Consider the following 24,427-nt stretch of genomic DNA (forward strand, 5'->3'; position numbering starts at 1 on the left):
TAATTATATTGCATATCAAGTAGGAATATCTTGAATTGTTCTACAAATAACTACACATCTTTTTTTTTCCTAAGATTTTATTTATTTATTTGACAGACACAGATCACAAATAGGCAGAGAGGCAGGCAGAGAGAGAAGAGGATCCCAGGACCCTGAGACCATGACCTGAGCCGAAGGCAGAGGCTTAACCCACTGACTCACCCAGGTGCCCCACTACACATCATTTTTACAGAAAAATTTTATGATGCTATTTGGATGACAGCAGAATATGAATTTTCCAACATAACATATTTAGAGCCCAAATGCCTAGAACATTCTCTGGCATGGAGTGATTAATACACTTATTAAGTTAATGCATTCATCTTTAGGATAACTTCTGAGTGAAAGACAGATGCCAGGAAGGAGATGTTTTGTAAGAACACAGCTCTGAATTCAAAGTCTAGACAGGTAATGTTATATACTTCTTTATTTTCAAGAAATTGTCTATATTGTTTTCCAAATTTACTTGGCAAATTCCTATCTTGCAGATTTACTAGTTTCACCACATATGTTGTGCTTGGTCTTGTGAAAATGGATTTGCTTTTCTGTCTTCTCTAATTCTTTGTTTAGAAGACCATTCAGTAAGAAATAATTCCTGTTAAGGATAACTACACCACTGGCAATAAAGAGTCCAAACATGGCACCAGACTTGTAACATTTTAAACCAATTCTGTATTTGCAAAAAAAGGGGGGGGGAAACCCACCACTATTACCACAGCCTCATTCTTGTAATAACTCTGATCATTTAATTTAAAAACTCTTCATAGGGCCAGAATTTACTAACGTAAAGCTAACTGCTACTTATTCCCTCTGTGGATGAATCTCCCCCTCAAAATGCAGTCTATACTGACCCAAGCTAAGTGCTCAGTTTTGCAGAAAATCAATTATATGACTTTTTCATTCTTATTTTTTTTTTAACACCCCAAGGAATAAATATCCAAAAATGTGGATTGGGGCCCCTGAGTGACAGATGGTTAAGTGTCCCAACTCTTGGTTTTGGCTCAGGTCATCATCTCAGGGTCCTAGGATGGGGCCCCAAGTTAGGCTTCGCACTCAGTGCAGAGTCTGCTTAAGGTCCCTGCCCTCACCCCATTGATGCGTTCTCTCTCTCAAATAAATAAAATCTTAAAACAAAACAACCTGAAATAGTGGACTGACAAGATATGCCAAGTACAGAAATGTTTCAGGGTAATTAGTACAGTAACGCTTCTCACCAAAATTTAAGCCCAGAAATTCAGGGCAAGTACCAGTAGTAAATCTTCTTGCACGTACCCCAAATTAAATAAAAGTTATGAACTTCAACATGTTCTTTTTCTACAGTGGTCTATAATGTTCTGAATCAAATTAGCAGGAAAATCGTATGTCCGGACTGAAACCAGACATACTTCTGGAAAACAACGTTCGCCCTCGACAAAAAGCCAATAGTAAAGTATACTGGGCCTGGCAGTCACACAAATATTCGTTTCAGGACTACATGCCTCCTGGGTGACACAGCCACTTGCCTGTTCACACTCAGATTTGTGGGATTTCAGTGGTTTAACTTCAGTTTCCTGTGGAACATTTGCCACTGGGCTTGGTCTTTTTAAAAAGCCAATAAAAATGCCATGAGGTCCAAGTTTTCCTTTAGATTACAGGTCCTTAGCACTTTCCCTCCGCTTTCTTTATTTTCTATTTACACAGCTAACAAACAGTACTTTTATAATTAGTAAAGTTCTGAAAAAAAGAATTAAAACAATCTCTTATATATGTGCTTCCTCATTTTATAGTATATATCAAAACCATTTTCTCCACGATCGATTTAAATACCTCAATGATAAAAATGGAAAAAGAAGCAAAAAACTAGAGCTCTTGAGATAATATCAAATTGTAATAAAAAAAAAAAAAAAAAAACCTCCATTCAGAAGAAGAAATCAACTATTGACTTATCCCAAATGTTCAGGATTAATGGATACTATATTCCTGGGTTATTCTTAGACACTCTTTCTACAACTAAAGCCCACATTAACTTCCATGACCAATTCAATTCCATGACTATCATCTCCCAAGGACCCAAAATAAAAGGTCCATAATCAAATTCTCAGAGTGGGTGAATGGGGGGAAAGGGTGGGATGATGATTAAACAACTGAAATGTGACATTAAATTTCACAAGGACAAATATATGATTCTAGCTTAGAATCAATAAAATATTTAATAATAATGAGTATTTTTCAGTAGAAAAATTCTCTTTGCACTTACTTACATAAGGTTTAAAAACCTCCCATTTTTCTTATTGCAAAACTTATTTTGCAATTAATTTATTTGTATCATTCTTTCTAAATTACAAAAGGATACTTTCTCCACTTTTAGTTTGAAAAAATCAAGTATGAATCTTATTTTTAAAAAATTACATATTCAATTTATTGGATAGGTACTGCATGCATGAATCAGAGCTCTAAAATTATTAAATACATACATACATACACACACACACACACACAAACTAGAAGAAGTAACTATTTTGCTTCAAATTAGCTTCAAACACCTAGACTTCCAAAACTTAAAAGCACTAATATAAAAAACAACACTAAAAAAATAACCAAATTATATTCATGTCTACATACTTAGTAAGAGTTGTATTAAGTCTACATCACATCTGTGTCTTCTCTATTCTTTTCGTTGATGCTACTGAGAAAAGTACAAGCTAAAAGGAAAGAAATGAGTGTGAAAACCTGTCACCATGAGAAATGTGGTGTGTATCTTATTTTCCTTCTCACAATTTCAGATGTCCTAAAGAAATGAGGGGAAGAGCCTCCAAATGGCAAAAACTATGGACAAACTGAGACACTGAGGGTCAAAACAGACACAAGCAAAATACACATGGACCGAAAAATCAAGCAACTACCTGCCTGAAATGTAAAGACACCTTCAAAACCAGTGTTTCAAGCAATTTTAAAAGCTACAATAAAGCTAGATACATAATCTCTTGATTTAGTAAATTGTCTAAGAAACTACAGGTTGAATATTAGAGGGAAGAAATTAAAAAGAGGAGGCACCTGGGTGACTCAGTGGGTTAAGCCTCTCTGCCTTTGGCTCAGGTCATGATCTCAGGGTCCTGGGATTGAGCCCTGGGGCTCTCTGCTCCAGGGAGCCTGCTTCCCACCCCCCCACTCTGTCTGACTCTCTGCCTACTTGTGACCTCTATCTGCCAAATAAATAAATAAAATCTTTTTTTTTTTTTTTTAAGATGCCTCTCTAAGCATTTACCACAAGAGAAAAGTCCCCCCACCTCAAAAAAAGAGGTCTCATCCATACCTAATGAGTACAAGGTTGTACTTACTTTGGGGTAATCCAATTCGAAGAAGGTCTCCAAGTTGTTGATTAGGTTAGGATCTACTCCTTTCAGTGGCTTTAGAAGAGACACGCCTGGGAGCTTGCTGTATGGCTGTTTGTCTGTTGCCTTCTTGTTGAGGTGTAATCGGCTAAAAAGCAAAGGATGTATACATCATTTCTGGAGAACACATTAGTGCTAAATCAGCCTAATGTGTTAAGCTATCAAGCAATTACTAAGTTCGGGCGCCTGGGTCGCTCAGTGGTTTAAGCTGCTGCCTTCGGCTCAGGTCATGATCTCAGGGTCCTGGGATCGAGTCCCACATAGGGCTCTCTGCTCAGCAGGGAGCCTGCTTCTCCCCACCATCCCACCCCCGTCTCTCTGTGCTGGCCTCTCGGCCTACTTGTGATCTCTATCAAATAAATAAAATCTTTTTTTAAAAAAAAAAAAAAAAAGGGAAGAAGAAGAAATTATTAAATTCTCAGTTTTAAAAAGCTATCTGAAAATGAAGGAAAGTAACCAGATAAATGTCCAGTTTAGGAAAACCGGAACTAAGCAGAATGAATGTTCAGATGAAGCCTGGAGCTTAAGACTGTGGTTTATGCTTCGAGAACAATGCCCAGCAGAGAGTACGCAGCCAATAAATAAATACATGGTGAAGAACTGAATTATAGTTAGCCCACATATTAACTGCCCTTCCTCCCAGCCTGCCATCTATGTGGACCAAGAACTGCAACAACAGTAGTGGTGGTGGGGGGGAATCCCCATCTTCCCCAGAAAGAGGGAGAAATGTAACCAGAAAAATCTGAGAAATACTTGTAAGAAGCAGTCCACACAACACACAACTGAAAGAAGCATGACGCTGCCAGCATGGCAAGCTGGGGTAACTAGCAGACCTCCTGATATTCACAAGATCAGAACGGCAGGAGTGGAACGGAGTGAATTTCAAAATTAAGGGGGAAAAAATCTCTATGATGAGCAAAATGTCTATTAATGACATTGGAAGATACACCAGTGCCACCAAAACACAAGTCAGTTGGCCAAGGTTCTCCGAGCTGGTCCATCCCAAGGGTACGACAGCACAGGGCTCCTAAGGAGGGAAGCCACGCCATTTAGAATGTGCCCTGGTTGGGACGCCTGGGTGGCTCAGTTGGTTAAGCAGCTGCCTTCGGCTCAGGTCATGATCCCAGCGTCCTGGGATCAAGTCCCACATCAGGCTCCTTGCTCGGCAGGGAGCCTGCTTCTCCCTCTGCCTCTGCCTGCCATTCTGTCTGCCTGTGCTCGCTCTCTCTCCCTCTTCTGACAAATAAATAAAATCTTAAAAAAAAAAAAAAAAAAGAATGTGCCCTGGTTAATGTTCGTGGTGTGAAAACAAAGAGAAGAGATGCCTTTCGGTAGAGTGGTGATCTTTCTAAAGGAAGTCACTGAAGTCTTTCCTCTTTCTTATAAGCAAGTCTCCAAGCACTCAACAGTAATTAGAGGTTAGAACAATCACGGGACCATGCGCAAGATATTTTAAGACACACATTCTTCCACATTTTAACATCTCTGAAATCGAAGGCATCTTAACAATTGGTGGCAGCCAGATGGCAGTCCTAAATTAGTAGCATGAAAACCAACCAACGAAACCTTCTAGAAGATCAAGAAAACGCCAGCATCAATGCATCTCTGATTTGATGAAATACACTATTAATCCATGAATGACTTCTGAAAAGTACACCACTGACGTCAGGCAGAGCAGTGAGCCATGTGTTCATGCTCAGCTAATTGAAGGGCAGGGATGTGCCACAGAGAACATCTGATGTTTCAGATAAGGCCACAGGACATTTCACAGAAAGAAAACGGGTTACCTACAATGGAAAACATTTAAAACAGTAAGAGAGGGGCGCCTGGGTGGCTCAGTGGGTTAAAGCCTCTGCCTTTGGCTCGGGGCATGATCCCAGGGTCCTGGGATCGAGCCCCGCATCGGGCTCCCTGCTCAGCAGGGAGCCTGCTTCCTCCTCTTTCTCTGCCTGCTTCTCTCCTACTTGTGATCTCTGTCTGTCAAATAAATAAATAAAATCTTTAAAAAAATAAATAAATAAAACAGTAAGAGATTTTTTTTAAAGAACAAGATGGTATCCGTATCAAGCTACAGCCCCCAAAAGCTGGAAAATAATGGGACGCCATTTCCAGTAGTGCTCCACAGTGCAGTTAGTACGCAAGTTGTTTTACTGGTCTGCCATGAGAAGAAATGGAAAGAAAGCGTTTAGAAACATTTACAGCAATCTGACATTTACATGCCACCCAAGCATGTGATCAGTATTTATTTTTATTGTAGTTTACCGAAGTATCAGTCCGTGCCAGACTGGAAAAATTTTAAAGAGCTGATCCTCTGCCATAGATAGTTTGGAAAATATTCATCTAGCAAGTTCATCGAGAGGCTGGACAGAGGTAAAAACCACGATCTAAAATTTATATAACCACTGGGGCACCTGGGTGGCTCTGTTGGTTAAGCGTCCGAATCTTGATTTCAGCTCAGAGGTCATGAGATCTCAGGGTCATGGGATTGAGCCTGTGCTGAATATGGAGCCTGCTTAGGATTCTCTCCCTCCCTCCCTCAACCCCACACACATGCATGTACTCTCTTTCTCTCTCTAAAAAGATAAAATAAGGGGTGCCTAACCAGCTCAGTTGGCTAAGCATCCAACTCTTGATTTTGGCTCAGGTCATGATCTCAGGTTATAAGATTGAGTGTGAGATGGAGCCTGCTTCAGATTCTCTCTCTTCCTGCTCCCCAATGCTGCCACTCTCGCATGCGTTCTCTCTCTTAAAAAAACAATAAAATAGGGGCAACTGGGTGGCTCAGTGGTTTAAGCCTCTGCCTTCAGCTCAGGTCATGATCCCAGGGTCCTGGGATCAAGCCCTATGTGGGGCTCTCTGCTCCGCAGGAGGCCTGCTTCCCTCCTCCCCCTGCTTCTATGCCTACTTGTGATCTCTCTCTCTATCAAATAAATAAATAAAAATCTTTTTTAAGTAAACAAATAAAAATTTTTAAAAATTTTAAAAATAGGGGCGCCTGGGTGGCTCAGTGGGTTAAAGCCTCTGCTTTCGGCTCAGATCATGGTCCCAGGATCCTGGGATCGAGCCCCACATCGGGCTCTCTGCTCTGCGGGGAGCCTGCTTCCTTCTCTCTCTCTGCCTGCCTCTCTGCCTACTTGCGATCTCTGTCAAATAAATAAATAAAATATTTAAAAAAAAAAAAAATTTTAAAAATAATAAAATAAAGAAAAATTTATATAACCACAAAAATGACCACTATTCCATACCTAACAAAATGGCAGACTGGAGATATTTGGAGAAACCTATCCAATACAGAACATATAGACTGCTGGAGAAAAAAAAGTTTATATATTTAATTGATTGACAGTAATATTCACATGGTTCAAATCACTGACGATATTATGACAGTCACATGAAAGAAGTCTCCCTTTCACCCCTGCCCCCCAGGCTCAGCATTATTAGTTTCTTACTCATCTTTCCAGAAACTTAAAAAACAAAAACAAACAAAAAAAAAACTGCATATACAAGCCAACACACACATACAAATTCTTACATAATATTTATAATGTTTAATATAGATGCATTAAAAACACATTTTAAAATATGTAACAGAACTGTTAGGAAAATAAAGGAACCTCCCAGGTTGGAAATGAGGAGAAATCTCTGAGTGAGGGAGAGCTGGCTGTTTGGCCCAGGGCCATCTGTTGGTCCGTGATGTTTCAGAGATGAAGGCAAGAATGAGGGAACTCTGTTCTGTCCACTTTATGGAAATACGGAATCTCTGAAAGGCAAAGTAGAAAAATGCTGGCCCACAGTAGGAAGATGGGGATGTTGCCTTCTTGGATTCACTCCTGAATAAAGTGGAATAAAAGGAAAAAGTCTTCCAAGAGAACACCCAACCACATGGGTTTGGAACCCATAAGGCAAACTACCTGCGCTGCTTGAACAAAACCCAAGAGAAATAAAAATTATAATCACTGACACTAGAGACTCAATAGACAGGACAGAAGAATGCATAGACAGTTCAAAAGAGAACTGGAGAACTGGAATCTAGATTCAAAGAAATTATTCAGGATGGGCCACATCCTGAAGGCACAAAGTGAATGGGACGCAAAGACACTGAAATCATGGAACAGTGTGAGACATGGAGGATAAAATAAAAAGGCCTGAAATCCCAGGAATTTTTCATCTCTTCCCACTGCATGATCATTACGTGCTATTAAATTCATCAAAACATGCACGAGTTCATGACCAACACAGAGAAACCCAGCCTACTAACCCACTGAATTTGGCAAGTCTTCAGATTAAAAACAACAAGGATAACTTAAACAGTGTTAAACAGTCTAGAATGGATTCCATTTCCCCTTTCCCTTCTTTTTTATTAAGACATTTTACTTTAAATGCTAATACAGATATACCTTCTATCCTTTGGAGATCTTTTCATATCAAGAATGCAATGTTTTATCAGACACATTCTGACTCACCCAACAGCAATGAAGCTGTCTCCAAGTTTATGATGAAGAGAACTGGTTAATACTGTATATGAAATTTCTACTCAAAATAACGATAACCCAGACTGTATTATGGGACCTTTAAAAAAAAATTCCCATTTGTGTTTCTCCCATATCTCTCCTCTCCCACCCCCCAGTATTTCATACCTCAAGGAGTCATCTCATGGCGTATACTCTAGGATACAGGACTCCTACTTTGGAGAATACTCTTTCGATTTATGTAACACAACTGAGAAAGCCCCTTGTTACACATTAGTTTATCAGAAACAGTAAAATATCCATTAAGTCACACACACAGTCACTCGGCACTGTGCTTACCACACAGTGGTGTTCCACGACTACTCAGCAATTCCCCCTCCTGAACAATCACTTCTGAACCCCAAATGTACCCCAGCCATTATCCTGTGCACTGGTGAGAACGGCGATGAACAGGGGAATTCCTGACTGTCTGGGGGCTGCGGTCGCATGGGGGAGTCGCACATGTACAGAAGCTCTTCCCCATATAAAACTGTTATAGTCAATCAAGCTATGTTCTAAAGCAAGAAATATATTAACTTGGCTTGCCACCTGGAGAAATAATGCTGGTGGGTGCCTTGCCCATAGCCAGTGTTTTGTAAACCAATCAGTATTTTTCAAAATATGATCAACAGCTTGTCTGCCCAGAGTCTCAACAAGTGGCCCGAGTGGTGGAGTCCTCCAAGTGGGGTGGCTCTGACAGGATCTACAAGGGCTACTGGTTTCAAACCAGTGTTAACTTTGGTATCTCAGGGCAGGAGTTCTAGATCACTCAGAACTGAACTTGAGCCTAACACATGCATCCACATGCAGGCCACGGCTTTATCATGAGTGCCCATTGCCACCACTTGCCTAAAGCAGGTGACTTGCTTTGTGTCAGGATCCTTCAGGTTCTACACTAGGAATCCAGTTCTTCCTCCAAATCATGTATTTGGCTGTGGGCCTGTCCTTCTTTTAGAAGGTGGAGGACAGTATTTTTTATTGATGGGTAACGCACATACAGCAAAGACCACATGTAAGTATACAGCACAATGAATCTCCTCAGAGTGAAACACACATGTAACCAGTGGCTCCAAATCAAGAAGCAGAATTGTTACCAGAACCCCAGAAGCCCTTGACATGTCCCCAACTAACTACCCTCCTCCTCAAGGGTAACCACTATCCTGACTTCCAACACACTAATTCTACCAGCATTAAAATTTTATCTAAATGGAATCCCACAGGATGTACTCATTTGTGTCTGGTTTCTTTGACTTCAATGTTTGTGAGACTCAACTTTGCTGTTACATTTAGTTACAGTTGATTAACTTTCTAAAAAATATTTATTTATTTTCAAGAGGGAGTGTGGGCACGGGAGAGGGATAAAGAACCTCAAGCCAACTTTGCAGAGCATGGGGCCTGACACAGGGCTCGAGCTTATGACTCCGAGATCATGACTTGAACCCAAATCAAGAGTCCGACGCTCAACCGACTGTCTCACTCAGGTGCCCCTAGTTCTTTCATTCTTATTACAGCACGTATTCCTTGTATTAATACACCACACTTTATTTAGTTACCTTCCGTTGATGGGCGTTTGGGTTATTTCCAATTTGGGGCTAATACACACAGTCTGCAGCCTTGTCTCTGTCTTTACACAAGTATCAAAAACCCTGGCCTAAACCCCACCCCACCCCTGGACTTAAAATTTTGGACAAGATGAAGAAATAGGGACTGGATTTGCTTGCTCACCTGAAGCAATTTTTTAAAAACCAGACAAAACATGGGAAACAATGGTTTGGTTTGTTTTTTTTTTTAAGATTTTTTTATTTGACAGAGATCACAAGTAGGCAGAGAGGCAGGCAGAGAGAGCGGAGGAAGCAGGCCCCATGCAGAGCAGAGAGCCCAGTGTGGGGCTCGATCTCAGGACTCTTGAGATCATGACCTGAGCCGAAGGCAGAGGCTTAACCCACTGAGCCACCCAGGCGCCCCTGGCAAACAATGGTTTTCTAAGATAACCGGACATACGGTGAAGGAGGATCCGGGCTCCTGCGACATGGAAAACAAATGAAGTAAGCTCTCCAACGGCCCAGGCTTACTGCCTAGAAACGATTTCCAGGCCAGGAGATGAGTGCTTTTCAAAATTTACATATATAATGCCTCGCGGTAAAAGCCGCAGTTTAATGGACCAGTTGCAGAAGTTCAGAATCTGTATTTTCACAAGCCAGTTATCAGTTATTATCCCAAATGATTCTGATGCAGGCCAGCAGTGAGCCACATTACAGCAGACTACAAATTCTCCAGGCTCCAGCAAAATAATAATGAACAGTACATGTATCTCAATTAAGAAAAAAAAACACCTACTAAATAAGAGTAAATAAGCATATACAGAGCTCAGAAGTTAAGGATAGTTCAGAGACAAAAATATGGAGCCCTCCAGAGTTTGTTAAATACATGAGCTCTTGTGGGCAAAGTGTGCCATCAGCAGTTAGCCACAGATCAACGGAACAGAGAGAGGGCCGGTCATGCACGAAGGGGACTGTAAGTGAGTAACCCAAGAACCAGAAAGGCAGGAAAAAAGGATTTAGTAAAGAAGGCTTTATTTGGCTAAGCTGTTTCTCTTTTTGAAAGTGTTCAAAGGGGGGCACCTGGGTGGCTCAGTGGGTTCAGCCTCTGCCTTTGGCAGGTCATGATCTCAGGGTCCTGGGATGGAGGCCTGCATTGGGGCGGGGAGGGGTCCTCTGCTCAGCAGGGAGCCTGCTTTCCCCTTTCTCTCTGCCTGCCTCTCTGTCTACTTGTGATCACTCTCTCTCTGTCAAATAAATAAATAAAATCTTAAAAAAAAAAAAAAAGTGTTCAAGGAAGAGCAACAGTGAATGCAGCTGAGAGGTCAAGACAAGAACTGGAATTCTCCCCACTGGGTGGACTTGGGGCCCTTGGAGCACCGTGGGCAGGGGCAGGTCATTGAAAACAGGCTGAGAAGCAAATGAATGAGAAGTGCAACGTGGTAACAGTTTCTCCTGAGATCTGATCTGAGTAAGTTACTCTGGCCAAAGGAACTAGATGGAGAAAGGTTTTTCAGTTTAATTTTGGAAAAATAATTTTCTTCTTTAATACCTGAGCACACAGAGTAAGGGGAACAAGCCAGCCAAAGGTAAAGAGAGAGCATTTAAAATAATTCATGGCACGCGGGGACCCATGGTGTAGAGCAGGAGTTAGGAAAATCTGACAAGACTGAGGTAGAAGGGTGAGGAGTTCGAGGAGGTTCTGCCAGTAATGGGTGACAGGAGCTAAAGAAAGAAAGCACTGCCAGACAGCGCTGAAGGCTCGGCAGAGATCTGAGACCATGAATGTGTCACAGAACTAACCCATGGGGCTGTGTGCTTGCCCTCTGCGGGATTTTGAAAGTTGAAAAGCTATAAATTGTAAGATGGGCTCAGGATAACAAGGCAGACTGACAGGAGGGAAGGCGAGGGGCAAGCTGATGGAGTGATGAACTCTGGAGTTCTGGCAAGAGGGAGAATCCGACAACACCAAGAGATAACAGGTGGAGGCCACAACTGTGGGCAGACAGCCTAGGGCAGTTGTTATCAGCCTTGACTGCACAAGAAAATCACCTGAGGCTTTATTTAAAAAAAAAAAAAAAAAAAAAAGCCTGCTGCTCAGACCGTTAAATCAGAATGTCTAGGGCTAAGGTAAGCAGTATTTTTTTTTTTTAAAGGCCTCCCCCTGGGGACTCCAAAGGGAAGGCCGAGCTGAGACCATGGACTTGGGAAGACTAGGTAACTGTGACAAGAGAAGGATGCAAGAAGGGCTGGAAGCGAAGGAAGATCAGCCGTTCCGGGACGGCGCAGAACAAGGCCGCGGTGAAGCAGTTCAAGTGGCCTGAGAATGGGAAAAGCTACAGAAAAGGAGTAGGGGGTCCCTCCACAGAACTTTCGGTGTCGCCAGTTATCAGAACCTCAAAGCAAAGTCCCACGTAGATACTCTATCCTTGTGGATTACTTCCCGGGTTATTTTTAGGTTATCACTGGCCATACAGAGCAGCACGCTGGTTTCAGAGCCCCGGCTCGAGCGGATTGCCTGGATTTTTATGCCAGTTTCACAGCAACGTAACTGAGTATCCTTGGTAAAATACTTCTTTATCTCATTTTCTTTTTAAGATTTTATTTATTTATTTGACAGAGAGAAATCACAAGTAGATGGAGAGGCAGGCAGAGAGAGAGAGGGAAGCAGGCTCTCTGCTGAGCAGAGAGCCCGATGCGGGACTCGATCCCAGGACTCTGAGATCATGACCTGAGCCGAAGGCAGCGGTTTAACCCACTGAGCCACCCAGGCGCCCCATATCTCATTTTTTTTTTAAGTGTGGACAATTAGTAGTGAGAAATAGAGGAGACTGAGCCCCACAGTAAGCATTCAATGATAGCTAGTACTGCCAATTTTTCTTAAAACTGCTAATTTCAAGGACATCTCTCACTTCTCTGAGTTACCATAGTTCACTTCTCTGAGTTACCATAGTTCTAGTAAGAGATTTAGAATTGTCAAACATTGATGAGGCCTATTCACCAGAATTGAATAACTGGAAACTCATATATATATTTAAAGATTCTTTCATAGATATTTAAATATTAAGCCATTATGTTGCGGTTTTTAAATATACTTTTATTTTTTAAAGATTTTGTTTTTAATTCAACTCTATACCCAACATGGGGATCAAACTCACAACCCCAAGATCAAGACTGTCAGGTTCCTTGGACTGAGTCAGCCAGGTGCCCCCATGTTGGTGTCTGTTGGTTTTTTTTTCCTTTGAGAGCAAGTGAGAGAGCATGAGCACTTGAGGGGTGTAGGGCAGGTGGAGAGAGACACACTTTTTTTTTTTTAAAGATTTTATTTATTTATTTGACAGCGAGATCACAAGTAGGCAGAGAGGCAGGCAGAGAGAGAGGAGGAAGCAGTTCCCTTCTGAGCAGAGAGCTCTATGCAGGGCTCGATCCCATGACTCTGAGATCATGACCTGAGCCGAAAGCAGAGGCTTAACACACTGAGCCACCCAGGCGCCCCGAGAGAGACACTCTTAAGCAGGCTCCGCGTAGCACTCGTCTTGTGACCCTGAGATCATGACCTCATGAGCTGAAATCAAGTTGGATGCTTAATGACTGAGCCAGCCAAGCTCTCTGGGTGGGGGTGGAGGGGTTAAAACATAAAACAATCCTTGTGTATTAAGAAAGATAAAAGGGGAAAGGAGAATCATCAAAAGTCCCAAATCATGGTTAAAGCAAAGTAGAAAGAGGGCGTAAGACAGATTTAACGCAAAGTTTAAATTATATGCAGCATTTAGGCTAAAATTGTATTATAAGTTAAAATTGTGCCCAGTATTTAGGAACCAATTTAAAGTTCTACATATGATCCAAAAGCACAGAGACAAAAGAAGTACAACAGAGAGGAACATAAATATCACCAATGAGCCACTGAAGAGTGGCCTGAGCTCTCCTTTCAAACCACTGGAAACGTTCTCCACTGGGCAGAGGTGCTGCACAGTCCTGGCTTCTCTGAATTCCTCTACCCTCAGAGCCTCACTGAAAATGTGGGATTCTAGTGCTACAAGAACCCTTCCCTTGGCTCTGCGAGAGGGAGAGCTTGCCACAGAGTGGAGAGAAGGCCAGACACAATGAGCAGAGTAACTCCCAGTTACTATGTAATCCGAGCACACTGCCTTCTAGGACGGAGACGTTCTGAGGGATTCCAGATGACAGTGTTTTGTTGACCATAAAATCACCATGCCCAGGGCGGTACCCAGAGCAAACGCTACAAGGCACCCTTCTCCTGCTAGTCCAGGTCAGGCGGAGGCCCCTCCACACCACCCCTAGCACCTGGAAAGCCCTCAATCCAATGGTAGCATGTCCCAGGCCTCGGGCCCAGCAGAACCATGAATTTGGGACTTTGATAATAATCTTAGTTCTTTATGAAACAGAATCTCCCCTAACACCTATGTCCATTTGGTTTTCAGAAATTTGACTGGATCAAATTTTCAGGAACACACTGGATATAAAAGGAATGCACCTCCTCTACATCCAGTCAATGTTTTTGATTTGTTTCATTTTTTTTTTTAAAGATTTTATTTATTTATTTGACAGAGAGAGAGATCACAAATAGGCAGAGAGACAGACAGAGAGAGAGATGAGGAGAAGCAGGCTCCCTGCTGAGCAGAGAGCCCCATGCGGGACTCGATCCCAGGCCCCTGGGATCATGACCTGAGCCGAAGGCAGAGGCTTAACCCACTGAGCCACCCAGGCGCCCCTTGATTTGTTTCATTTTTAAAGATTAAAATGATCCTGAAATGTGACTGAGCAATGCTAGGGAGACAGAAAGCACAGGAAAAGTTCTGTATGTCACTCCCGAGGAATGATTTCTGAATTAAAGTCTCAATCAGAAGGTAATCACTCTGTCACAAAACTCACTTTCCTGTAATTAAGACCCATCACCATGGGGGGGGGGGGTGCTGACAGCAGGCACGGGCACCTGCAGGGGTGTCCCTGCCAGTAGGGTGACGGGAGCTGGGGTGCTTCCTCAGAGTAAGTGAAGTCCGAAAGGTCGTGAGGGATGAATCGCAAAAAAGAGAGAGGCCTTCAGGGCCCTGCTTTCCACTGTGAGCTAGAAGGACATCTATTCAGGGAACACTTCAAAGAACTCAAAGCGCCTGTTAAGAAATATTCAAATATTTGGAGGTTCTGCTGGATTTTATAGCAGCTTTAGCTTGATGAGATCTAATCGCCTCTTGGCACTAGGGTTTTCAAAACTTCTGAGCTGCTGGAATGGCCTTCTTTTATCTTGGGTGATTTTTATTTCCTAAGAGCTCAGTCTCTAAAATTGTTACTCTTTCTATGGCTTATTGTTTCATCCTTCTAAGCTTGTAGTTCCCCCTCCCTGTTCCTCTCAAGTTTTTCATTTGATAGGGCGTACCACTTCAAATGATTTATTTTGCCGGCTCCTCTCCTAATTTCATTCAGGAGGCACGCCTGGTGTGAAGGGAAAGTCCCGGGAGGGTGGGCAGGCTGTGCCCTTTCCGTGGGCGGGCAGCAGCATCTACAGCAAAGAGACACCTCCGGGAGAGGCAGCCCAAGATCCTCCTGCAAGGCTTCCAAGGAAAACGTGGATTCTTTGATAGCAAAGTTCACCTTGCTTACCAGCCCCAGACCGTGCTTTTTTTTACAGTTCTGCTCGGTGGCTCCCATGAACCACTTTATCTGATTCTCAGAATTAATCTTCTCTGCTCCAAGCTTGCGAATATGTGAAATGAGGCTGACTGCTGTATCAGCAGGTCCCCTACTTCAGAGTCCTTGCCTGCGATTTCCCATGATTAAAGGCTTCTGTTGTTGTTACTTGTGACTGTGCCCTGCAAGGCTGTTACCGTGTGTTTATGATGAGTATGTGTCATGACTCATGCTACTTCCGTAATGCACGGATCTTTTCAACAACAGCACTGCATCAAAATGGGATTCTTCAGCAACACAAAGCACACCTTCTGGTACAACCTGAACTCGGCAGACACAAGCTTCCCCACGGAACACATCACACAACCAACAGTGAGTGAGTGTTACGGGAAAACACAAACTATTTCCACTGGACCATAGACTTACATAACACAGCATACAAAAGATTCTATTACCATTGAAAACAAGTCACAGATCTTTATTAATTTTTACCCAAAACACTCCAACTCACTAATTCTTTTTTTTTTTTTTTTAAGATTTTATTTATTTATTTTAAAGACAGAAATCACAAGTAGGCAGAGAGGCAGGCAGAGAGAGAGGTGGGGAAGCAGGCTTACCGTTCACCAGAGAGCCCAATGCAGGGTTTGATCCCAGGATCCTGGGATCATGACCTGAGCGGAAGGCAGAGGTTTTAACCCACTGAGCCACCCAGGTGCCCCCCAACTCACTAATTCTTTGGGGACAAAAGAGCTGCCCTAGTGTAGGAGAAATAGATAAGAGCACAGAGCTTCACTAATAGTAACTAAGCAAGCCAGGCGCCTAGCAGAAGCTATGGTCCCTGTACACAGTGCTCAGAAACATAGGAGACCCTCAAACATACCATATGCTTACACTCTTTTCAAATAAAAGGAAACTAATGGGACTATCCCAATGCTCTTCTAAAAAATTCCCTAAAGCAGAATGTGATGTTTAAATTATTCTGTATATAAAATAAATTCTGTGAATGGAGGAAAAGCGGGGACACGTATGATCTGCACACCAACTAAGGAGGGCACTGGGTTCTGCACCCTCTCAAAGTCAGATCTTAGCGTAAAGATTATTTATCACCAGACAGGCATTCCCATAGGAAAATCCTGGGGAGGGGGAGGGATTCAGATTTCTAAGTAAACATTAACAGAACCCTGTTTCCTATTTTAACTTGCTATTCATTAGAAATAGTGAAATAAAGATTCCATTTGATCCAATAAATTTCACTGAAGCCCATCACTACTGAAAATATCCCCAAATCTGACCACCTACCTCAGATCACAAGGACCAAATGACACTAAACTAATGACACTGAAAAATCCATCATTACTACTGGAAAAAATTCAGAGTTCATTCATTCAACCAGCAGTAACTGAGTGCCTAATACACACTGGACATAGAACAGTAAATAAGACGCTGCCCCTATCCTCAAGAGCTTACAATCTAATTGGGAAAAAGAGACAACTGAGCACACATTTACAATTTAGATACATAAATTCAAAGCACTAAAATATAAAAAGAGGTGCCTGGGACACCTGAGTGGCTCAGTCGGTTGAGTATTGCCTTTGGCTCCAGTCATGATCCGGGGGTCCTGGAATGGTGTCCCACATCAGGCGCCCTGCTCAGCAGGGAGTCTGCTTCTCCCTCTCCCTCTGCCTGCTGCTCACCCTGCTTGCTCTCACTTCCCCTATCAGTCTCTGATAAATAAAATCTCAAAAAAGAAGAAGAAAAAGAGGAGGAGGAGGAAGAGCCACTTAACACAGTAAAAAGCTAAAGCCTAAGGGCGCCTGGGTGGCTCAGTGGGTTAAAGCCCCTGCCTTCGGCTTAGGTCATGATCCCAGGGTCTCAGGGATGGAGCCCCGAATCAGGCTCTCTGCTCAGCAGGGAGCCTGTTTCCTCCTCCCTCTCTCTCTCTCTCTCTCTCTCTCTCTCTCTGCCTGCCTGTGAACTCTGTAAAAAAAAAAAAAAAAAAAAAAATTTTTTTTAAATTAAAAAAAAAATAAAAGCTAAAGTGTAAACAAACTTGAATGAGAAGTTAAACCAAAAAAGGGGGGGGGGGGGAGGAAAGGATGGAAAAAGAATTCTAAAGAAAACACACAGCATATACAGGGGAATTTCAGTAATTCAATATTGCTGAAGAATTGGGGCACCTGTGTGGCTCAGTGGGTTAAGCCTCTGCCTTTGGCTCAGGTCATGATCTCAGGATCCTGGGATGGAGTCCAGCACTGGGCTCTCAGCTCAGCAGGAAGCCTGCTTCCCCCTCTCTCTGCCAGCCTCTCTGCCTACTTGTGATCTCTCTCTGTCAAATAAATAAATAAAATCTTAAAAAAAAAAAAAATACACACACACACATAGCTGAAGACCTAGGTACAAGGGCTCAGTTCTCAAAGAACTATGCACGTCTCTTGTTAAGGAGCCTGAATGTTAACCTGAAGGCAGTGGGGGAACCATGGTAAAATTTTAAGCACATGGTCTAGTATCAGTGCTCCAGGAGGATAAGGCTTAAGAAAAATAAAGTAGAAACCGAGCATGGCTGTGGGTAAAGATACCAGTGAACAGAGACAGTTTCACTTACCTAGAGTAGAGATAAAGGGTACTGCCCTCCTGATGTAGGAAAAGGGTGGAATGATGGAGTTAACAAACCATCACAGAATATTAATCACTGAATTACAACTGTCATTTTGCTTTTTAAAGCAATCACACTATCGTCTAAATTTGGTATCTTCCCAGGCTCAGGTTAAAGGGGTTCTAGCGCCAACGTGGATGGACCTAGAGGATATTATGCTTAGCGAAGTAAGTCAATTGTAGAAAGACAACTATCATATGATCTCCCTGATATGAGGAAGTGGAGATGCAACGTGGGGGGTCTGAGGGGTAGGAAAAGAAAAAAATGAAACAAGATGGGATCGGGAAGGAGACAAACCATAAGAGGCTCTTAATGTCACAAATCAAACTGAGGGTGGACCGCGGGGTGGGGGGGGGTAATGGACATTGGGGAGGGTGTGTGCTGTGAAGTGTATAAACCTGGTGATTCACAGACCTGTACCCCTGGGGCTAATAATACATTATATGTTTATAAAATAATTTTAAAAGGGCGGGGGGCTCTATCGCTTCATTCATTCTCCCGGAAGTTGTCCTGGCAGCAATGACCCTGACAGAGCAACACGTGACCAAAGTCCAAAAGCATCCTCAGAACTGAACCTAGAAAAGAAACTCTCAACTCGGGTTCCACTACCGCTCAGAACACCAATGCATTACTGAATTTAAGGCAAAGATCAAGCTATCTAAAAATAACATTTGAAATGCTAAAATTTACATTAAAAACAATTCGTTTCTGATAGGATGTTCACAGACATCTGATACAATAAGCATTTAAATTCCACTAAAAAGCTAGGCAGCAAATATAAAAGCTGCTGTGCTAAGAAGGTTTGAAAAGGTAGTATGAACTTGAAAGGAAACTCCAGGGAAAGACCTCTGCTCTACTAGAGGGCAGTTAATATTTACAGATACAAGAAGTATTTCCACACTAGCCTGGCACCTCCTGTCACTTAAAAAGATAAAACCTAGCACTGAACATTAGAACTTTACAAACAGGACAAAATACTATAATCCAATGAGAAGGAGAAATGGAAAGAGAGGGAGAAAAGAAAAAATAGGGAGATGGAGGGAAAAAGGCAAGGTGCCTTGCTCAGATACTCTTATCATGAAGCAATATGGCTCCCAAGGGCTAAAAAGAGAAGAAAATTACTGGTTCCAGACTTCTGTAGGGCTTCACTGCTGCTCCCAAGCTATCAAACCACACTAGCTCTCAAAAAGGAAAAAACTCAAAGATCACTTAACCAATTCTGCCTGAGGTTAGAATCATTAGTTATTTTTAGGGGACAAAAAAAATCTTGGGAATAAGAGCCCTGAATTTTAGGCTCTAATCTCACTATTATCTTGAATGCTAGAGGCAGTAATCCCACAAAAGTCTGTCATCTAGAATATATTACAAAATGACTAAGCATCAGTTCAGTATGAAAATGGGAAAGGAAGGCTGCCTCAGTGGACTGGGCAACCCACTCCTGATTTTGGCTCAGGTCATGATTTCAGGGTAATGGGATGGAACCCCACATCGGGCTCCCTGATCAGCAAGAAGTTTGCTTCTTTCTCTCCCTCTGCCCTACCCCCGCCACTCATGGTCGCATTTCTCAAATAAATAAAATCTTTTTTAAAAAAGAAAAGAGGGTTTTCTAGCTTATAAATTATCTCAATTTTTTAAATTTTTTAAAAGATTTTACTTATACAACAAAGAGAGGACAAGGAGGCAAAATGACAGGCAGACAGAGAGGGAGAAACAGGCTTCCTGTGGAGAAGGAGCCCCAAGCAAGGCTTGATCCCAGAAGTCCTAGGATCATAACCTGAACCAAAGGCAGAGGCTTAACCAACTGAGCCACCGGGGCACCCCTCATTTTTTATTTTTTTAAACTGCAGGCTTACAGGAATTGTGAGACATTTGTAAAATCTGAGTAACTTGAGCAAGAACTATTTATTGCATTAATCATATTGAGCTCCTTTTTTTTTTTTTAAGTTTCTTCTTTTTTAGTAATCTGTACACTCAATATAGGGCTCAAATTCTCAACTCTGACATCAAGAGTTGCATGCTCTACCAACTGAGCCAGCCAGGTGTCCCTGAACTCCATTTTTTAACACAGGCCAATACTTAGCTAAGTCTCTTTCTAAGGGGACACAATTCAATAGAACATTGAATCTAAATTAACTAGATACCATTAAACACTGTATTTAACTTTATTAATCAATTCATTTTTTAAAGTTTTTAGCTTTCCTTAGCCATCTACTATAATATTTCCATGACTTAATAGCTTTTAACAGTTAGGGGTCCGTGATTCATCTCTTTAACGTGACAACCAGATAATGGTGCAATACAAGTTTTTGAAATAGGTTCTATCTCCACCAGTTACAAGTGCAAAGTAGGAGAGTTTCAATATTTGCTTATTTTATGTACACTTTACCTTATTTCAAAAAAGATTTGAGAGACAAGGAACATGTGTTTAGAAATTTTATTTTTCAATAAAATACAGAATGTCAGCACACTGTTTTAACCAAAATATTGTTGCCAGTGTTCTTTAGCTTTCCTCATCAAAATGTTAAGCTAACTAGTTTGCAATTTCACTAAAGACATTTTGCGGGGTGGGCCACAAACCATACTCCTCTGCCAAAAATAACTCATTAAACTGGGATGTATTTTTATTTCATTAAGAAAGTAATCAGACCAAACACCTAAGTAATTTTGAAGGTGGTACCAAAAGAAAGGAACTTATCCAAAAATGGTGGGGGGTGGGAGAGAGATCAGGATTTAATTTATACATAAATTAAGCTGCTGACTATTTGCTCTATGTTGAATTACCCATTTCAGAAAGGTGTTCACAAGATTCCTTTAATTAGCTGTTCATCATAAGCTCTTATAAACTAATTGCATTTTCTTCCTCTATTTTCAGGATCCTGTTACTATCGGTCACAAAGGTAACTACATGAGGTATTGGAAAATAAATACAAAGCCTCTCTATAGTATTTTAACTAACCTAGGTATTTGCACTATTCTCAAACAAAAAAATATTTAAAGAAAACTCTGCTGTGCATCACTAGGCACAAAATAAATATAACAACTATGGAGTTGTCTCAGTCTAACAGCACAGGTTACTTGGAATATCACGCTACATCGCTAGCGTTCATTTTAATTAAATAAGTATGACTTTATCATTATGTATATATAATTGAGGAAGGGATATACCATAGTCCTATGTTGAAGGAAGTCCAATTTTCCCAAATTGAGCTGTAAATTTAACAATTCCGATTCAAAAATTGCACTTAAAAAACAAAATTACTTAGGGTCTTGAAAAAAAATTTAAACTACACCTTTAAGTAAAAATGTGTAAGTAAAAATGTAAAAATGTGTAAAAGCCAATAAAGTTTGGAAAAGAATGGGAGGTTTGCCTCACCAGTAGTAAGGTTATAAATTTCGTTAATTAAAACAGTGGATACTAGTACAGGAACAGATCAATGAAACAGCACTGGGAGCCTTGAGACATATATGTAAGTATACAGAAGAATTTAGTCTATAATAAAAACAGTATTTCAAAACCATGGAACAATCAAATAATAATCCACTAAGTGATTCGAGGACAAGTGCTAAATATTTAGGTGGACCTAAAATTAAGGGTCTGGCTCTCATCATACCATGAAGTAAAATGAGTACATCACATGATAAAATGTAAAAACAATACAAAACAAAGAAAATTTAGATTACTAAAGAAAAACATGTTAACTATATAATAATTGGAGAAATACATATAAAATTACACAAATCAGAAACATTTTTTTAAAAGCCCTGCAAACCCAAAACACAGGCACACATATTTTTCTCCATGTTAAATATATGAACATAGTTGAAAGACCAAAAAAAAAAAAAAAAAAAAAAAAAAGAAAAGAAAAGAAAAGAAAAGCTAGGGGAAAAAACCTGCAACCTATCACAGAAAAACAATCTTCATATCAAGACTAATGGGGCAATGGATTGCAGCACAAAGGATTATGAGTATATAATTTACAACTAAATGTAACTAGCATGTCAATATATGGAAAACATTCAATGGAACCAGTAATTAAAGGAATGAAAATAAAAGACAGGAAACAGCGAAGAGCCTGATATTTTAGTAAGGGGAAATGGGTACCATCATACATTGTTACCAGGACTATGAACAGATACAATTTTCTACAGGGCAGTATGTATCAAAGTTTAAAATGCACAGGCTTCTGGCCCAGTAATTCCTCTTTCAGGGACATAACCTAAGGACATCCTCTCTCAAAATATACACAAATGAATCTACCCTAGTGTTGTTTGTAATCTCTATGAATTGACAACCTAAATGTCAACTAATAACAACAAATACATATTAGTACCTCGTAAACAAAAATGTCACCATCTATTTAAAATGATGCAGAGATCATACATTTATTGACATGGAAAAAAATGGTCATAACACTTTACATGGAAACTCCATGTGAACAGGTTGGGCAAACCCTGGATGTCTTGTTCTGCAACCTTACTTCAAGTACCTAGAATAGTGCCTTGTACAAAAGAGCTTCCCAAAAAGCATTTCCTAAATAGATTAATTTTAAAAAGCAAGCTACAGAACAATAATCATGTCGACTCCTCTTTCCTCTCTCTCCCTCCCCTCTCACTCTCTCTACAGGTGTGCGCGCGCACACACATACACACACACACACACACACACACACACACGGAAGAGCAGTCACAAAAGATTAACAAGGTAATGGAGTTTTGATGTGTGTTTAACTTTCTTCTTTATTCCCCTCTGTATTGTCTAAATTCTTTACATATTAAGCATTTTTAAAAAATTTTTATGATTGGAAAAAAGTAACAAAATTGATTTTTAAGAACTCATACATTAAAAAAGAACTCCACAAAGTGTCCAGCGACAACAGCTCACAAACTATAAAAACTAGTATCAGCAATATCCAAATTGGTATGTCTTCTACAATGTAGCATGTTTCTCTAATACCAGGAAATGCCACTCCATACTAGCAAAATGCAGAATTTCCAAAAGAAAAAGCATATTTTTTCTGTAGTAAGAAAGGGGGGTAAAGCAACAAATTTCTTAAACGTCCTTCCATTTCCTCTACTAACACATACCCTCTTCTAGTTGGTGATAAAGATTACTACGTATAGTCATTTTTTTTTTCTTTTTCAGGCTAAAATGCCAGTGAGTCCACATCAAAAAAGTGCTCTATGCGATTCTTCCATTTCTTCAGAAAAACAGATTTTATTTTAAAAACATTTAAAAAACTGAAATGTCAAACCAGCTACATACCCTCTGTCATTACTCATCCCACCACCCTGTTTTATATTATTCACAGACTTTTGCACGATATGAAATAACCTTCTTCGAATTTTTATTATCTGTCTCTCCCTTCTAGAATGTAAGCTCTATGAGGCCAAGAATTCTCTCCTCCTCACCACTGTGTCCCCAGTGAATGGCATCTAGTAGGCCTCAAGGAGTTATTTGTTGAATAACGAAAAAGGGGTGTGAGTGAGGAGGGGACAAATCTAAACAACACTATAAATAAGGAATTGGACGAAAGGAAAGAAAACCACAATGAAATGTACAAGCTGACCTGACTACTCAAGGCTGTAACATCAGCCCGGAGGTTTGGTGGACATTTTTAAGCTGGACAGGTGCTCCACACCTTATCTAAAAGCATAGCGCTCTTCCAGGAAGAAGAAAATCCACAGGGAGGTCTCCGGGTAGCTGTGTGCAGCCCCCAGTAGAGTGGCAACGATCATCATCATAATAGAAATGTCGTCCAGATCGAAAAAACAGCAACAGCAACAACATACTATACATCTTGGCCCAGATGAAAAATCAAACGAATTCCCAACACAATGAAACCAAGCAAGCAACCTTCCGCCCGACACGTAGAAAGAGCACAGTCTCCTTCCCCCCTTGGCCGTGCAGTCTCCCGCAGCCAGCAAAACGTTGCCCTCACTCATCACTTTTCCCCCTCAAGGACCCCCGCCCCAGCTGGTCTAAGGGGAAAGGGAATGGGGGGAACCGTATGAGCATTAGCTTTCTCCACCCCCACCCGAATCCAATCCTCTCCAAAGCGCAATGCTTCCCACCTTCCCACCCTCTCACCCCGTGGCCCTGGCCCCGGCCCCCGGGCCAACGGCTCTTCCAGCAGCCCCTCACTCACGTGTAGATGATGGCCATGAAATGCATCAGCCACAGCACCAAGAAGAGGATGAACCCGAAGACGGCCATTCCCTCCAAGGCCAGGTCCAGCAGCGCCATCCCCCGGCCCGGCCCGGCCCGCTCCGGCCGCCGCCGCGGACCGCGCTCCCGCAGGAAGACAGGGTGGGCGCCCGGCGCGGGGGCGCAGGAGCGGAGAGGAAGGTGGGGAAAGGAAGGGGCGGAGGGGGGTGGGGACGGAAGGGGCGGGCAGGGCCTGCGCGCCCCGCCCGCGCGCACTCGTTCGCGCTCGGTCCTGGGCGCGCTCGCGGCTGCGGGCGCTGCGGTGGCCGGGCTCCGTGGTCAGAGCGGCCGCGGCCCGCGCTCAGGCTCGCCTCTCCACACCCTCGCGGTCGCCGGCCGAACCCTGCGCGCCTGCGCCCCCGATGCCAACGCCCAGCCGCCTCGCCGTCCGGCCCCGGGCCGCACAACTCCGCACCCTGCTCCGCCGCCGCAGCTCCGCGCACTAATCGAAACCGGCGGCCAGCGCT

General features: G+C 42.0%; 1 protein-coding gene across 2 annotated transcripts in view; it reads right to left on the bottom strand.

Annotated features, from left to right (window-relative positions):
• Positions 1 to 24,222, bottom strand: part of UGCG (UDP-glucose ceramide glucosyltransferase) — a 40,671-nt gene extending 16,449 nt beyond the window's left edge. For both annotated transcript variants that reach the window (XM_059141783.1, XM_059141782.1), the window contains exons 1-2: positions 23,902 to 24,222; positions 3,357 to 3,498 (exon numbers count right to left, since the gene is read on the bottom strand). In XM_059141783.1, coding sequence (XP_058997766.1) covers positions 3,357 to 3,498; positions 23,902 to 23,999 — 240 coding nt within the window. In that variant the 5' untranslated portion in view covers positions 24,000 to 24,222. The remainder of the gene's footprint in view (positions 1 to 3,356; positions 3,499 to 23,901) is intronic.
• Between the last annotated feature and the right edge of the window lie 205 nt (positions 24,223 to 24,427).

The sequence above is a fragment of the Mustela lutreola genome, chromosome 12, assembly GCF_030435805.1.
Source record: "Mustela lutreola isolate mMusLut2 chromosome 12, mMusLut2.pri, whole genome shotgun sequence".
In the NCBI taxonomy this organism is placed as follows: Eukaryota; Metazoa; Chordata; class Mammalia; order Carnivora; family Mustelidae; genus Mustela; species Mustela lutreola.